Source organism: Pseudorasbora parva, chromosome 13, assembly GCF_024679245.1.
Source record: "Pseudorasbora parva isolate DD20220531a chromosome 13, ASM2467924v1, whole genome shotgun sequence".
NCBI classification, from domain to species: domain Eukaryota; kingdom Metazoa; phylum Chordata; class Actinopteri; order Cypriniformes; family Gobionidae; genus Pseudorasbora; species Pseudorasbora parva.
This window is the reverse complement of record NC_090184.1, coordinates 9,701,018-9,718,445: the sequence shown is the minus strand read 5'-3', so window position 1 is coordinate 9,718,445 and position 17,428 is coordinate 9,701,018. Positions and strand designations below refer to the sequence as shown.

The window sequence follows — 17,428 nt, the reverse complement described above, 5'->3', positions numbered from 1 at the left end:
CACTGAAATAAATAATGTTCACAGAAAAAATATTTATCATTTAATCAAGACGGAAAGGTCAAATTTTGGCAAGACAAAAGTTTTGTCGCCTATACAGAAATTGAACAAGTTTAGAGCAAATACAAAAATATGTCAGCAAATTAAGTTGTGGTGCTGTGAGATCCAAATTTAATATCTTGTATGACTTCCATGAGCTTGAAGGACTGCACCCATGCGGTTTGGCAAGGATTCATACAATTTATTGATGAAGTCATCAAGAATAGCTAAGAAAGCAGTCTTGCATGCCTCCCAGAGTTCAACAATATTCTTTGGTTTCGTCTTCCATGCGTCCTCTTTCATCCTACCCCACATATGCTCAATGATGTTCATGTCTGGTGACTGGGCTGGCCAATCCTGGAGCATCTTGATCTTCTTCGCCTTGAGGAACTTTGATGTGGAGTTGGAAGTATGCGATGGAGCACTGTCCTGCTGCAGAATTTGGCCTCTTTTATGGTTGGGAATATAAGAGGTAGCTAAGATTTCTTGGTATTTTAGACTATTGATATTGCCTTCCATCCTGCAGATCTCTCTCACACCCCCATACTGGATGTAACCCCAGACCATGATTTTTCCGCCACCAAACTTCACTGTTTTCTGGGTGAATCTCGGATCCATTCTGGCTCCAGTAGGTCTCCTGCAATATTTGCAGCGACTGTGGTGTAATTCAACAGAAGATTCATCTGAAAAATCCACCTTCTGCCACTTTTCCAGCTTCCATCCTTTTAGCAGGCTGTGGGCCTTGGCAAATGCCACACGGTTTTTCAATTGTCTTTTGTTTAGTGCTGGCTTCTGGGCACTGATTCGACCATGGAGGCCATTTCAAGACAGAATCCGACAAACTGTTCTGGTTGACACAGGGACTTCAGGTGACCAGGTCTCGTGGAGCTCTGCTGCAGTGGAAAATGGGCTGGCCTTGGATTTTCGAGCCAACAAACGGTCCTCTCGAGCAGTTGTCTTGCGGGGTCTGCCTGACCTGGGCTTGTCAAAAACGTCTCCAGTCTCTTCAAATCTTTTTTTTATCCTCTGTACTTGACGCTGAGACACATTGAAGGTGTCTGCCACATCAGCAGTGGATCTGGTCTTCAGCCTCTTGATAATCAAAACTTTAGTCTCAGGGTGAATCTTAGGCATGTTTGCAGAGGTCTAGTTGCAGTTGATGTGAAGGTCTAGTGTACTGGGGTTCTTTTTATACACACTTGAGACCTAATTGATCCATTATTAGTCACAGGTGAAGCTCATATGACAAGGTGACAACACTTATGTCTTTGCAAAAATTGACTCAATGGGCTTTACCAAGCTGTGAATATTAGAATACTTTTTGAAAGTTTAGTTTTTCACTGAAACATTATCACAAAAGCTGGTGGGATTAAAATGAGCCATTTCTTGTAAAAAAATCTTGATTAGAAATATATTTCAGCGGCACTTTAGGTCAATTTGTACACAAGCGACAATGGCCCACACAGTACATTGCACACCCATTCACCTTCATACAAAAACACTAAAAACATGTGCATTTTTTTTATAAATCATTCTGGACAGTGCAGATCAGCTGTGAGACACTGCACCAGGAAGCAGAGAACTTTTATCATGGTGTTGCTCAGGTAGACGTTCCTCCTTCTCCTGCTCCCCCTGGAGTGCTCCCACCATCGAGCCTAACGTACCAAAGCTGCTGCCGCAGTTCTCCACCTGTGCAGAAACGCACAGTGTGACCTCTGACCCCTCCAGTTTGTGCGGGACTTCAGGTTGAGAGACTGGTGTGACACTGTCACCTATACTTTGGACAGTGATGCTGGACTGAAAAATGTGGTGCAGATATTGTAGTAATGTATTCTCAGTATATTAGCAATGTATTTTCTGACACTATATAACCTTTTCTAATAATGTACAGTGATATGTAAGTGTATAATGGAAGTCGAAGAGTTCATTGTGTCCTAACCAGGCATGACATAATATCCAATGATTGTGAAAAGCTATTTGTCCAGACTGAATGTGAAACTAAAACATCATCTGAACAAATAATATTTATGTATATTACATGTATATTCAGTTAGAGCTTGACATTAACACCCACCGAATGCGGGTAGTGTAGTAATATCAGTAGCGGCGTGTAAAACAGTCACTCCTACTAGCCACTTTGGCAGGGGTGAATTTTATATATTATATATACAGGGGTCTTTTTTTAAAAAACATCTGAAATAATAAATTAAGTACAATATATTATTGTCAAAAACATATTGCTTCATATTGATACTGAAGTATCTGAAACACTTCCATTACTTCCATTTTGTTGGTGTTACAGGGCTTAAATTTCAATGTGGGATTGCACATACTGCACATCATTTTACTAATTCCCACAGATTTTGTGCTCACACCTAAAATATGAAATTTGTTAAACCGTCAAATACACACAAAATAATGTCAAAATCCCAGTCTTGGTGAGTATTCATGTAAACATCAGTTACCTATGTTTTAAGGGAACGTAAACGGTTGAGAAAGAAACGCATGTGTCTTAAAGTAACAGCAGCCTAATATACATAATATATACCGGGCTGGACATTAACGCTTGTCTGGGACAAGTGGATTTTTTTAAAGGGGAAAGTGAAAGAGAATTTTTTTGCCCAACCAGCAAGAAGCATGATTAAAACATCAATAACAACAAAAGAACTAGGGAATTACCAAAACGGAAAAATTATTCTACATTAATTTAGAGTAAGTGGCGATCGATACTGGATAATAATATAATATAATGTATACTGAACTGAAGCTAACAAGGTTGTGGGGTTAAGGCTCATGCAGCCTGAAGAGAAATGGAAACAAACAAGTGCAGCTCAAAGAAGATTCAAAATGTGGTGTTTTATATTTATAACTTATGATGCAGTTAAAGCAGCACTGGGTAACTTTTGCTCTCGGGGTCCCCCTACAGTTGGGAAAAAATAATGTCCTCAACTACTGTCTTAAGCTGTAATCCTACATCAGACGTCATCGCACGTGCATTTGTTGACATGACAACCCTGATAGCCCTGAACTAGTGATGCGCGGGTCGTCTCATAACCCCGTATGTCTACAACCCCAAATCAGAAAAAGTTGTATGGAATGTGCAAATAAAATAAAAAAGAAGTGATTTCTAAAATTACTTTGACTTGTATTTCATTGCAGACAATATGAACACAAAATATTTCATGTTTTGTCTGGTCAACTTCATGTCATTTGTAAATATGCATCCTTTCCTGTCATTCAGACCTGCAACACATTTCAAAAAAAGTTGGGGCAGTAAAGCATTTACCACTTTGTAATGTTGCCATTCCTTTTCACAACACTTAAAAGACGTTTAGGGACTGAAGACACCAAGTGATGAAGTGTTTCAGGTGTAATTTTGTCCCATTCTTCCTGCAAACAAGTCTTAAGGTGGGCAACAGTACGGGCTCTTTGTTGTCACATTTTGCGCTTCAAAATGCGCCACACATTCTCTATTGGAGACCGGTCGGGACTGCAGGCAGGCCAGTCAAGTACCTGTACCCTCTTCCTCCGCAGCCAGGACTTTGTAAAGTGTGCAGAATGTGGTTTTGCATTGTCTTGTTGAAATATGCATGGACTTCCCTGGAAAATATATCTTCTTGAAGGCAGCATATTATGCTCCAAAATCTCTATGTACTTTTCAGCATTAATGTTGCCTTCACAGAAGTGCAAGTTACCTTTGCCAAGGGCACTGACACAACCCCATACCATGACAGACCCTGGCTTTTGGACTTGTTGCTGGTAACAGTCTGGATGATCCTTTTCTTCTTTGGTCCGGAGCACACGGCGTCCATTCCTCCCAAAAAATACCTGAAATTCTGATTCATCTGACCATAGTACACATTTCCACTGTGTGATGGTCCATCCCAGATGCCTCCGAGCCCAGAGAAGTCGACAGCGCTTCTGGACACTGTTAACATAAGGCTTCCTTTTGGCACAGTACAGTTTTAACTGGCATTTGTGGATGTAACTACGTATTGTGGTACTTGACAAAGGTTTGCCAAAGTAGTCCTGAGCCCATGTGGTGATATCGCTTATAGATGAATGACGATTCTTGATGCAGTGCCGCCTGAGGGATCGGAGATCACGGTTGTTCAGCTTAGGCTTGCGGCCTTGTCCTTTACGCACTGAAATTCCTCCAGATTCCTTGGATCTTGTAATTATGTTATGCACTGTTGAATGTGAAATATCCAAATCTCTTTATATCTTTCTTTGAGGAACATTGTTTTTAAACATTTCAATAATTTTCTCACGTATTTGTTGGCAAACTGGCGATCCTCTGCCCATCTTTGCTCCTAAAGGATTAGATCTTTCTTGGATGCTGCTTTTGTACCAAATCATAATTTCAATCACCTGTTGACATCACCTGTTTCAAATCACATCATTTAACCCTTTTACCTCATTACTAGCCCTAAATTGCTCCTGTCCCAACTTTTTTTGTGTCACAACTTTTCAGACGTGTCATTCAACCTATTGTAAGTCGATGTATCGTCACAAGAGTCTTGAAAATATATTATGAAGGTTGAAAAGTTACCTAGTGCTGCTTTAAGCAACACCACACGACCAAGAGTGCTCTTTCCCTGAACACCATCATCACAATTGAAAATGTGACACTGATTTCATATGACAGTTCAGTAAACAAGTCACTTACATTTTAGACGCAATATTGACTGGTTTTGTTCTATTTCAGCAGCAAAAATAGTTCAAAGACTACAACAGAACTATAGTGTGTCTTGCATTGTTTTCTCAACCGTGTTTTCATTACTGACCAATTCAGCGTTTTGAATGAATCAGGTGAATCAAAGATTAAATTATCTATTTTAATAAATGAATGCCTCATTCTTGAATGAATCAGCTGTTTCACTGAATCGAGTCAATGATTCACTCATGGTGGTTTAATTTCATGTTTAAACATTCTTCCAACATTTATTATTTGTATATTAAAATATATATATATATTTAAAACAATCTCCAAACATTATTTAATACAGTTGTATTTTTGATTGAATTTGATTGGTAACAGCCCTATAGTGTCTTATTCTATTTTAATTTATTTATAAAATGTAAAAATATATAATGAAAGCTGAAGCCTATATTTAATAAGATTAGGGAAAAATGATCACAATCACAAACTGATTGAACAATGGTGAGAATGAAAAAAAAAATCCCATTTATTTTCAGACAAGAACATTTTTTTACTCTGACAAGTGATTGACAGATTACCTTGTCCGAAGGAAAAGCACACAGACAGGCTTAATATCGAGCCCTGATATAAATAGCCTTTTTTTTTTTTTTACCACGGTATTGATGTCAAAATTGTGGCCAGTGCCACTCACTGGCCACAATTTTGACATCAATACCGTGGTAAAAAAAAAAGTCATTTTAGTGTGTTAGTTAGTCATTTTGAAAAAAACAACAACACTATAGCGGGCGGGTGGTGAGCAAAAAAGTTAATGTCAAGCCCTGATTACAGTTAATACAGTTATGTGAAGAATACTTTTGGATCAGTGAGTGTCCACACTAGAAATTAAAACCAAGTGATCAACAGCATGTTCTATCGATCTTTTCACAGTAGCGACGAGTATGGACAAAAACCTACATTTACATGTCACACCTAGTTAGGACATTCTTTTCAGGACGAATTTACTAAGAATTGCATCAGCTCATAGTATTATTTATCCTCATCTACTCTGTGTGAACACCTAATTTAGTACAGGAATTAATGGTCCTGTAAGCAATTTCTGAGAAACACTACTGAAATTGGATTGGACTGAGCAACCATAACACAATCAGTAGTAGGGGGCATGTCCAATCATGATAAAGGAAAAGAGCAAGACGGAGATTTGAAGAAGTATTATAGAAAGAGAGACGGCTGAGAGGCGTTACAAAATGGAAAAGGTCAGAGGAATATCACTGGATATAGGGTGATGCAATACCCCTCTGCATTACCCCTAACACTCTGCAATACCCCTAACGCAAGCCTCCAGCACATCTTGCTGTAAGACCGTGCTCTCCCAGGGACGCTATAGATGGCGCCACGACCAGGTCCTGAGAAAGCTAGCCGAGGTGCTGGAGGGGCGGCGACAGGAAAGCAAACGGGTACCACCAGCAGAGAACCACAACTACATCAGCTTTGTCATGGAAGACTGGGGGAGAAGAAACATCAGGCCAAGAGAAACATCTAGGCCGTTTCCCCTGATCAGGAGTGGAACATGAGAGTCGACCTTGACAGACAGCTCCGGTTCCCGGTCGAGATCACTGTTACATCTCTCCGCCCTGACATAGTCGTGTGGTCTACCAAGGCAAAGGCTGTGCTCCTCATTGAGCTCACTATACCAGCAGAGGAGGGGATGGAGGCCACCTACGAACGTAGAAAGGCCAAGTACTCAGAGCTGGCTGCTGAGTGCCGGGAGGCTGGCAGGAAAACCACCATCTATCCAGTGGAGGTTGGATGTAGAGGCTACATGGGGCTGTCAACCACACGCCTCCTGAGGGATGTAGGAGTGACCGGAGGGAACCTGAAGAAGGCAACCAAAGAGTTAGCAGTGGAGGCAGAGAAGGGAAGCTTTTGGCTCTGGCTGAGGAGGAAAGACAAGAGCTGGGGTAAGAACAACTAACCCCGACAACAGTTGCAGAGAGTAACATCTATCAGCTGCAGGGGGTGACAGCGAGACGTCCCTGTCACTGCGCCGCCACCAGGAGACGTTCCAGGATTTAAGGAGTGAAACGTTGGTGAACGGTGGTTCCTGGCTGATGACCCTGCAACTGACCCGTGGGCACCGGAGGAGGTGCGACCGGCAGCAATGCCTAGCAGGCTTTCCATCTACCTGTACATTTCAATGATCAGGCAAGAGCTTTAGGAATTAGAAACGTTATCTACGGTTTTTCTCTCACCTATGGTCATGAGCTGTGGGTCATGACGGAAAGGACAAGATCCCAGATACAGGTGGCCAAAATGAGCTTTTCCCGTAGGGTGGCTGGGCACTCCCTTAGAGATAGGGTGAGAAGCTTGGTCACTTGGAGCTCAGAGTAGAGCCTCCTGGATGCTTCCCAGGGAAGTGTTCTGTGCATGTCCCACCAGGAGGAGGCCCTGGGGAAGACCTAGGACACGCTGGGGGAATTATGTCTCCCGGCTGGCCTGGGAACACTTTGGGGTTCCCCCGGAAGAGCTGCCGCAAGTGGCTAGGGCTAGGAAGTGGCAACCTGGCCCTGGATAAACGGAAGACGATAGATGGATGGATGGATGGATGGATGGATGGATGGATGGATGGATGGATGGATGGATGGATGGATGGATGGATGGATGGATGGATGGATGGATGGATGGATGGATGGATGGTTGGTTGGTTGGATGGATGGATGGATGGATGGATGAATGGATGGATGGATGGATGGATGGATGAATGGATGGCATAAAATGTGTGAATAAAGCACTGTTTCTATCCAGTGAGCTGGAAAAAAAAACATCAGTTCCTGAAAAAAAAGCCGCTAAATATCACTAAGAAAAATGGAAGTGGCTGCAGAAGGAGAAGCCATATAATAATTGTATGATAAATTACTTGCACCTCAGACCGTGCAGACAAAATACAATAAAGTTTGGGTTGATTTCAGATATTAACAGTATTTCTCAGAAATCGCTTTTTGCTCCTTGAAGCAAATAAAGTCACAACACTTCCTTTCAGGCCATTTCTGAGTTCTAGGTCACAGTAGAATACTATGATCTGGTGTACTTAACTGGTGGTCTGCAGTTACTTTCCACCACTACAGTCAAATATAAGAAAATAATAATGTTGTTCTCCATTTTTTGATCATCATTTGACAAACATCTCTTTAAAACTACATTTTGGCCAACATTATATCAGTGCCTGAATAATATATATATATATATATATATATATATATATATATATATATATATATATATATATATTTATTTATTTTTTTGCTGAGTTATGGTAAAGGGGTGCAAATATTTAGTAAATTTACCCTTTGACTATTTTGTTGATCTTTTAAAAATTATCTAAAAAAATTAATATTTAAAATATATTTATTTATTAATATCAAATATAAATAAAAAACAGTGATATTGTAGAATATTATTACATGAATGGTTTTATATTTTATTACATTTATTCTTGCGATAGCAATGCTGAACTTTTATTATCATTACTCCCGTCTTTAGTGTCACTTGATCCTTCAGAAATCATTCTAATATCTTTTTTGGAAACCGTGATGTTTTTTTGTTTTGTTTTGTTTTTTCATTTTTTTTTACTGTCAGTTTTGATCAGTTTAATACATCTGGAAAAAAAGTATTAATTTCTTTGAAAGAAGTCTCACTGATCCCAAACTTTTGAACGGCAGTGTCTGTTCCATGATGAACAAGTAGTAGTACAAGAAGAAAACTTACATTCTCTATAGACACGTTGCTCCCCACAGGGGCCTTTTTCTTTCTTGAGATATTGGGGTTCCAGTGGCACACCAAACTGTCATTCTGAACACTATAGTTTTTGTGACCAATTAACCAATATGTGTTCATTTTTCCTTTTCCCTAAAAACCACATCAAACACATTTATTCATAATTGTTATATGTTATATGAGTTCAACTCATATTGTTCATTTTAATGTTAACATTGCATTTTGATTAAATATTATGAAGAAAAACATTTAATTCATTTTATGGGATACCACAATCTCAAATCATAATGTTAAGCTTCACTGAAACTGATCTTAACCATCTACTAAATGGATTCTTACCTTTACTTCAATCTCACCCCGTAACTGCAGTTCATACGCATTGTCCTTCATGAGTGCTAGATATGTAGCAGAGCTTGCATGAATCTTTTGTGCTGAAGACCAGATAAAAGAAACGTTAGTGTTTCCGTCATGCAAAATGACCAAAGAACTAAAGCTATATTGGTGCTGAGGGGAAATTCAGACACATTATTTTGTTAGCTAAGCCACATACTAATGTCATGGTTGAAATGGAGGCTGTTATGAGCTCAATGGAGGAATACGATGAGGTCTCTATGGTGATGTAGTAAGCGAAAATATTCATGACCTCTGAACACAGAACAACCAGGCTGCAAGTTATTTAGATAAACCAACGTACGCAGACTTGTGGATTCCATGCGAGAGGCCGTGTTAACTGTGTCTCCAAACAAGCAGTACCTGGGCATCTTGTAACCGACAATGCCAGCTACACAAGGGCCTGAGGAGGTATGAGAGACATGACAGACAACACTGTGAATAACTATAACATCATATTGTTATACTATTATTGTCATAATCATTATGTTAACGCTAATCGGCATTGATCAAAATATTGATTTTAGAAAGTGTCTACTAAATCTGGCTGATGAATCATTGACAAAAAAGGTAAGTAAACATGGTTAATTTCTTGACTTTAATTTTTTACAGTAACAATACTTTCGATTTTGAAATCTATATATGGCATGGAACCTTTTGTGGGAAAATTATAAAATTTCGCTCAGAGATAGAGGACAACCTGAACATCAACCACAGCAATTTTTGCATCTTGATCCATTTAGTTCTTTCAACTGTCCACAATTATACTCACATTTATGTTAATAACTTTTGAATCATAAAGGCTAGATAAAAAATTATTTTGCTCAAGATGATTCAATTCTTAATTTTCTGTGAAAAAAAAAACTTACCACCATTCCAAATTTTTCACTTTTTCACTCAGATTTTCACTTAAATCACACAATCTTTAGTGTGGTCTGGAAGTTATGGCCCCACTTTATATGAGATGGCCTTAAGTACTATGTACTTACATCAAAAAATAAGTACAATGTACTCACTGTGTTCAAATTGTATTGCACAACACCTTTTGCTGATATTGAGGTGGGATACGGGTAGAGTTAGGGACAGGTGTGGTGGGATGGGTCAGTTTAAGGGTAGGGTTAGGTGTAAGGGAAGTGCCAACTGTGGAATTACAAATGTAACTACAGAAATTAATTACAGATGTAATTACATGCAGGTTTTTTTTTTTTTTTTAAATGTAAGTTCAATGTAAAAACATGCATGTACACAATAAATGCATTGTATCAAATGATTAATTACAATGTTATTACATAGTAGTTAGGGCCACCTAATATAAAGTGGGTCCGAAGTTATTATATAAAGTTATTAAAAGCTTTTTGATAAACCACACTCTCAAAATTACACGCAAAAGAATTTGACGAAAAGTGCGTATATATAGTATGTTGTAAAGTGCTGTATTTGACAAATGCATTAGCTGAGTTAATGATGAGTTTATTATCCCGAAACCCAGTATGTGTCTTCTAAACCATGTGATGTAACGGACATAAGAGCTGTGTGTGTAAACCTCTCTCCAATTGCCTCAAGAAGTGTGTAACTGTGGTCCTTGTTAACGTGCCCACCTCCCACGGCAGACCATGGTTTTAATCCCATTCGGAGCCTATTGAGTAGCACTGGTTGCATTTGGTACCTTTGACACAAATGGGAGAGAGGTTTGTTCCCTGGTTCATTCCCAGCTTGGAATGGGTAGAGTAGGAGCAGTTTCTCTGATGGGACTGAAAAAGTTTTGAGACAGCGCCACCTTTTGGCAAAAAATTATGAAATTTTCAAAAATGCTAATAGCTTTTTATTCATTTTGCTTATGTTGATGAAACTAGCATTGACAATTAATTGTGTCATACCTAGAATAGTAATACTAATTTTGCTATAGTCAGTCAAAATATCTGTCCACCATTTTTAATTTCTTAAAAACCTACTTTTTCAAACTTACTGATATTCATCTAAATCGGATATATATCATGAGACCATGCCTACAAAAGTTATTAAAAGCTTCTTGATTGTAACACATCAATAAAATTGTTGGCATGATACCAAACTGATTCTGCAGCTATAATCGAAACCCAACTTTGTATGATTTTCAGCCGATTTGCCAAACATTTTCTAAAATGTATTTAATTGCTCATTTTTGATTTCTAATAACCCCTCATTATGCTTAATTTGCACTTGGCCCTGTAATTGCTGCTTGCAGCTATATTTCTGTAATTATCAGTTCTTGTTCAAAGAGAGGATATACACACCTGTGTGTATGCCGGCTCGAAGTTGAAGGCGTTTGTTTGGCATGTGGGGTATCGGCACCTGTCTGACTGCAGCCACCAGATCCAGAGACATTTTAGCGATCTCATCTGCATGTTTATCTCCGTTTCTCTCCGGCAGTCCACTGACCACCATGTATGCATCTCCTATTGTCTCCACCTGTTTCATTCAAACACAGAAGCTTGTCAACTACACTGTAAAAAATGTTGGTTGTTTTTTGTTGGTTTAACTTAAAAAAGTAAGTAACCTGGTTGCCTTAAAATTTTGAGTTTATTGAAATTAAAAATTTGAGTTGAGACAATGAAGGAAATTTGTTTAATAAATAGAAACTCAAAATATTTTTGTATCTGAACCACATAAAAAATGTGATAAATCATGAAAATAGCACTATTTGGCACGTCTCACTGCATCATCAGAAATAAAACACACACAACTACCCAATATGCTTACAAAATCTTTTAATAATATTTTAATAAAGATTGTCGAATCTCAAAAAATGTTCATTGTATTAACTCAAAATTTCAATTTCAATGAACTCAAAATTTTAAGGCAACCAGGTAACTTTTTTTCTAAATAATTTTTTTACAGTGTAATGATTGTGATGGACATTAAAAATGGTTTTGATTACACCTAGCAGCATTAAGAATACTTCTTTAAACTTGAAATAAAAATATAAATACATATATATTTTGTATATATACTGGATTATATATTATTTTAGAATTATGGTAATTCTCATTTAGCATCTGGATTGTTTTTGATTATTCTCATTCTAAATGATGATTCTTGTACCAATGACTAGTAGCACTAAGCACCACCCCGAGAATACGTCATGTAGGCTTGATATCAGTGTGCTATGCACTATTTCATCAGATTTCAAAGACAAAGGAAGAAACGTATCGAAGGTAAGGGAATGGCTGGCGTCGAAGTGTCCCGTTCCCTACTCAGGGAACGAAGGTTACATAGATGTTCCCTTTCATAAGTTCACTCAGTGCTGTAAGCCATCGCTATGGGAACAATATACCATAACGCTTTCATATACCTAAGAGTAGCTGGAAGCATCCACTCAAGAAGATAAAACCTGGGAGCCAGGAGCCATCCTCTTGTCTAGACCACAGAACTTGATAAAGGTGTAGGACCATCCTGCCGCAACACATATATCCTCCAGGGAAGAGCCTTCAAAAAGAGCCAGTGAAGAAGCCATTCTTCTGGTGGAATGAGCATGCACCCCTAGAGCCGAAGCCAATCCACATGCCTCATAGGCCGCAGAAATAGCCTCGATCACCAAATGAGACACAATGTTTGGTGACAGTAGCGCCTTTGTTTTTCCACCAAAACACACATACAATTGCTCCGATCTGCGTCACTGTGAAGATCGGTCGAAATAGATCTTATGCCCTCACCAGACAGAGGTCAAGAGGCAGCACATCACTCCCAGTCTCTGAGTCAGGGAGAGAAAAAGACTCCAAGACCACTTGCTGGGAACAAAAGAGAGTCAAAGCAATCTTAGGAACAAAACCTGGCCTGGGTCGCAACAGGACTTTAACCTTTAACCTAAGGACTTTAAAAATTATCTTAAGGAAGGATAGAGGCTAGAGCAACCACAATAACTGTCTTAATCCGTACATGCATTTTACTCCTTAGGCCTCTCTAACACAAAAATGTTATGCCCTCTTTGATTTTATGTTGGTTAAGTTAGTGAAATATTAGGTTTTATATTTGGTCACAATAGTGGGAAATAGAATAGTCCGAATTCATTCAAATTCTTCAAAATCTTCAAAACGGGTTTGGCTGTTGATCCCAGTTGTCATTTGTTTATTTTTGCAGATGTGTTGGACATCCTAGAAGAGGTGGAAGTGAATGGTGTAACGTTGTCGAATTGCAATATTTCGGGCATGTGTTGCCATGCTGCCCAGTAATCTGCTAGGGGTGTTAACCACTGAACTGCTGGTGCCAATACATTCCCTGACTGCAGAGAGCCTCTGGCGTCTGCAGAAACTGGAAGCACACATGGAGCTAATGAACTTAGTGTCATCGACTGCTCTATCTGCATAGGGCCTCAAGGCAGATGAGTGTCGGGCTGGCCTCTTCACGTGTACAGTAGGGGGTTTGAATGCTGTCATAAATAGTCCACGCGCTCAAAGGCTGGGATGCGTGGATCGATGACTCCCGTCCTTTAAATATTCATATTCTTGTGTAATCGGACACAATGTCTCCAATCAACCAACACGTTATCCTCAAATAACCCATCTCTTGCGTGATACCCAGAAATTTAGAATATTCCAATCTAATATGATTTCTGACCTGTAAGGTTGCCAGAATAATAATCATACACTGTTTGTTAATAAGCCAGAGGAGAACTGTATTGTCCTGTTTAACACTGTGAAGCTGTTTTGAAACAATCATCATTGTAAAAGCGCTATATAAATAAAGTTGACTTGACTGACTTGAACGTCTGAGGTATTGCTCGTCGATAGGGCTGGCCTAAAACCGCCCGAGGTGCATTTTGTAAGGGGACAGTTAAGACCAGTGCCAGGGGGCCACAATAAGAGGGCCTGGCCTCGGAGGACGAGCGAAGGAATCAGGAACTGATTTTGGGGGCCTGAGAATGAGAGGCCTTAGCCATCGAACTCAGGTCTATCTGTCTGTGTTGGCACAAACGACTCAGAGGGTGAGTCCTAGGGCCCCAGTCTCGTCAAGGGGGCTCCATAGGTGATGCCTCACTACGTACCTCACAAGGGCGCTGTAGATGAACAAACTGGCAGTGATTACCATTCGTCATCCCTGGGGATGAGCTGTTAAAAAGCAGCAATGCTTCTTTACTGCTCAAAATTTGTCCACCACAGCAGTCACAGACTCTCCAAATAGACCATCCTAAGACATTGGGGCATCTAACAGAAAAGACTTATCTTTCTCTTTGATGTCAGTAAGCCACAGATAGCACTCTACTGACCCCATTCCCTCCATGGACTGGCCTATTGCACGGGCTGTATGCTCACTAATCACTATATGACGGGGAAATGCGTATCTCCTGTCTGCTCGGATGGAGAGAACTAAATCATTCACCCACAAGCTCCTCAGAATCAGAGGCCGCTGTAGACAACACCTAATCATTAAACAGGCCAAAATCAAAATAAATCAAGTCATGAGCTTCTGGGGTAGGCCGCATTTCGTTTTGAACTAAAACAACGGGGCCCACGCTGTGCTCACCCAATGTGGGTTGGGGAGAGAAAGAAAGGCAGAATATTCCATCAGCTCATTCTCCATATGCTCCAACTCGTAATTGTCAGAGGCGGTGAGTTAGACGGAGCAGCCTTCTTTTCCCAGAAAGAATGCGAGCCTCGAGCGCAAAACTTTCAAACACAGGCTATCGCAGTATTCACAGTCAGATAGGCCATTAAGCACGGCTTGAGCTTGCCGAATGCCCAAACAATACACGCACCTGTCATGAGTGTCTCCTCCTGCTATTAACTTGTCGCATGGGTCGATACATCTCCTGTAGCTCATCGTGTCCACTTAGAGGAGTGAAAAACTGGTCTGAAAAGTTGCAATGAACGTGAAACTATGCTTTCCTACGGGCAACAGAGAATCCGCTTCCTGAAGGAATGAAATCTGATGAAATGGCACGTAGCACGCTGATATCAAGCATACATGAAATATTCTCAGGGCGGTGCTAAGCACTACTAGCCAATAAGATGGCGGGATGGTATACGGGCTTCAGACTTTCGCCACACCGAAGGTGTTCCGCATAGCGACGGCTTGCAGCATTGAGAGAGGAAACTGTAATTTATTCCTGTGATGGAAAAGCTGCATTTTCTGCAGTCATTACTCCAGTCTTTAGTGCCGTTGTGTTTATTAGCAATGTTTAAAACTGTTGTGCTGCTTAATATTTTTGTGTTATTCACAATTTCAGTAATAGATCATTGCCCCAAAGTATTTATTTAGTATTATGGCACTGGCAATTTAGAGTCTAAATAATAAATTCCCTAAAAACAGGAATCTTTTATTTTTGAAACAAAATAATTTTGATTTTGGGGGTAAAAATAGACCTAAACATAAGCATAACCTTAGCATAAGCCAGACATGCTATAATTATTTGCTGTTTAATAGTTTATCGAAATAATGAATTATTATGAATTATGAGTATGAATTTCAGAATCTGTTGATACCTTATAGACATCATAGGAGTCGATGCGTGTGTCGAAGCACATGTAGAGATTATTTAGCATCTCAACAACTTGTAGTGGAGTGCAGGAGGCTGATATAGTAGTAAAACCCACAATGTCAGAGAAGAAAATAGTCACCTGCAAGACAATAAATGTATCAGTTGCTTCCTGGAAGAAATAATCAACCAAGTATATGCATGTCTACATGTCATAGCTAATCAAGAAATGCTCGATTTAACTAAATTGTATTTTCTGAAAAAGAGTGGTGCATTCCTAGTGTAGAAATCTAGACGCACCCTTGTGGCAGCAAATTTAATCTGCCCGCGAGTGTCGTCTAGCAACTCTCAATACCCTTCTGAGCTGTATTCCCCTAACTCTTGCCGGGCCAATCACATCGTGTATAGAGTCGGTGGGCGGGGCCATAATGACGACGGCCGAGTTGCGTTGCATGCTTCTAGTAAACACAAAAACTGGCGAACGGCGGTCTTTCGAATCAGCTTTGACCGTGACTCTGGAAGATTTGGAGTTAAGCTTTTCTCTGAGAAAAGAACAAAGAACTGCACTGAAGTCATTCTTAAGAAGGGAAGATGTGTTCTGAGTTTTGCCGACCGGATACGGCGAATGTTTAATCTATCAACAAGCTCTGCTTCACCTTCGTTGCTCTGGTTGGTTGTGTACCGTATCCTATCGCGTGCAGAGGGAGTTTGAAAGACAACCGTTTATCCCGCCCCTCGGATTGAGCCCTGTCTATGGTGAGTTTCCAGACCAAACATCTTGATGTGGGTCTGGCTTGTCAGGCATTCCTATTTAAATCAATGCTATGGCATTAGTAAATTCATTTCTATTGCATTGCTAGGGGTTCTAAAGAAAACAACCACAAGTCTAACGATATTCATTTGCAGGTTAACATCCACATGACAAGCTACATGATTTTGCGAATTTGCAGCATTTGGAGCATGAAAGTTAAGGACTAAACTTTAATACTTAGCATTATTCGTTTGTTCAGATCACTAACAATTTTTTGAGATATGAATTTTGGGTTTTCATGAGCTGTATGCCAAAATCATCAGTATTAAAACAATAAAAGACCTGAAATATTTCAGTTGGTGTGCAATGAATCTAAATAAGTTACCTTTTTATCATTACATTATGGAAAATAATGAACTTTATCACAATATGCTAATTTTTTGAGAAGGACCTGTATACGTGTGTGTGTGTGTGTGTGTGTGTGTGTGTGTGTGTGTGTGTGTGTGTGTGTGTGTGTGTGTGTGTGTGTGTGTGTGTGTGTGTGTTTGTGTGTGTGTGTGTGTGTGTGTGTGTGTGTGTGTGTGTGTGTGTGTGTGTGTGTGTGTGTGTGTGTGTGTGTGTGTGTGTGTGTGTGTGTGTGTGTGTGTAAACAATATTAATATTAATAGCAGTAATTAAATGCAATAAACAAGTAATAAGGCACTAATAAAGTAATCTGCTCCCATGAGTCATGTTTATTTACCTTACACATACCTGACACACACTGTATTCCTATTTTGAAACATATTATTATCCTTTTACATGTGACACTATATATTTTATTCTTCGAAAAAATCTATTTGCTATAAGTGTTCTACATCTAAAAAGACACACTTCAGATGCACACATTTGCCCATATACAGACATGTGTCATTTACCCCACTCCCTCATGAGCTGTTTTATCTCCTGATGAATATGGAATACCATAATTACAGGCAATTACTACAACAAAAAGAACAAACAGAATGGGACCATGTGCGCTTTCCTGAAACTGCCATCTTGCCAGCATCTCTAATGAATATGCTTATCTTTTATAGACTTGAGTTTGATTTGTTAAAGGGAATGTTAGATGAAGGGAGGATTTCTTCTGTTTTAGCAGATCATGTGGGAATACACAGTATATCTTATAACCATTTACCTTCTCATAACTCTCAGCCTTTACGTGTCTGTTTTGGCGCAGCTGCTTGGCCACAGTTTTGGGCAACATCTGATGAAGGAGATCTTCTGCGAGACGTCGTTCTCTCTTCAGGTCTTCTGTCTTCTCCCTGAGGCTCTGAGCGTAGTCCTGGATCCATTCCGTCATTTGCTTGAAGGAGAGCAGCACTAT

The 17,428-nt window shown here is 39.7% G+C and overlaps 1 protein-coding gene across 1 annotated transcript; it reads right to left on the bottom strand.

The window, feature by feature from the left end:
- Nucleotides 1-567: 567 nt before the first annotated feature.
- LOC137038061 (atrial natriuretic peptide receptor 1) lies at nucleotides 568-17,428 on the bottom strand. Its single transcript, XM_067412498.1, has 7 exons — nucleotides 17,240-17,428; nucleotides 15,319-15,453; nucleotides 11,134-11,308; nucleotides 9,165-9,263; nucleotides 8,810-8,901; nucleotides 8,462-8,602; nucleotides 568-1,725 (listed from the first exon to the last, which is right to left on the bottom strand). The coding sequence occupies exons 1-7, from the start codon at nucleotides 17,402-17,404 to the stop codon at nucleotides 1,585-1,587; spliced, it is 948 nt and encodes a 315-aa protein (XP_067268599.1). The 5' UTR covers nucleotides 17,405-17,428; the 3' UTR covers nucleotides 568-1,584.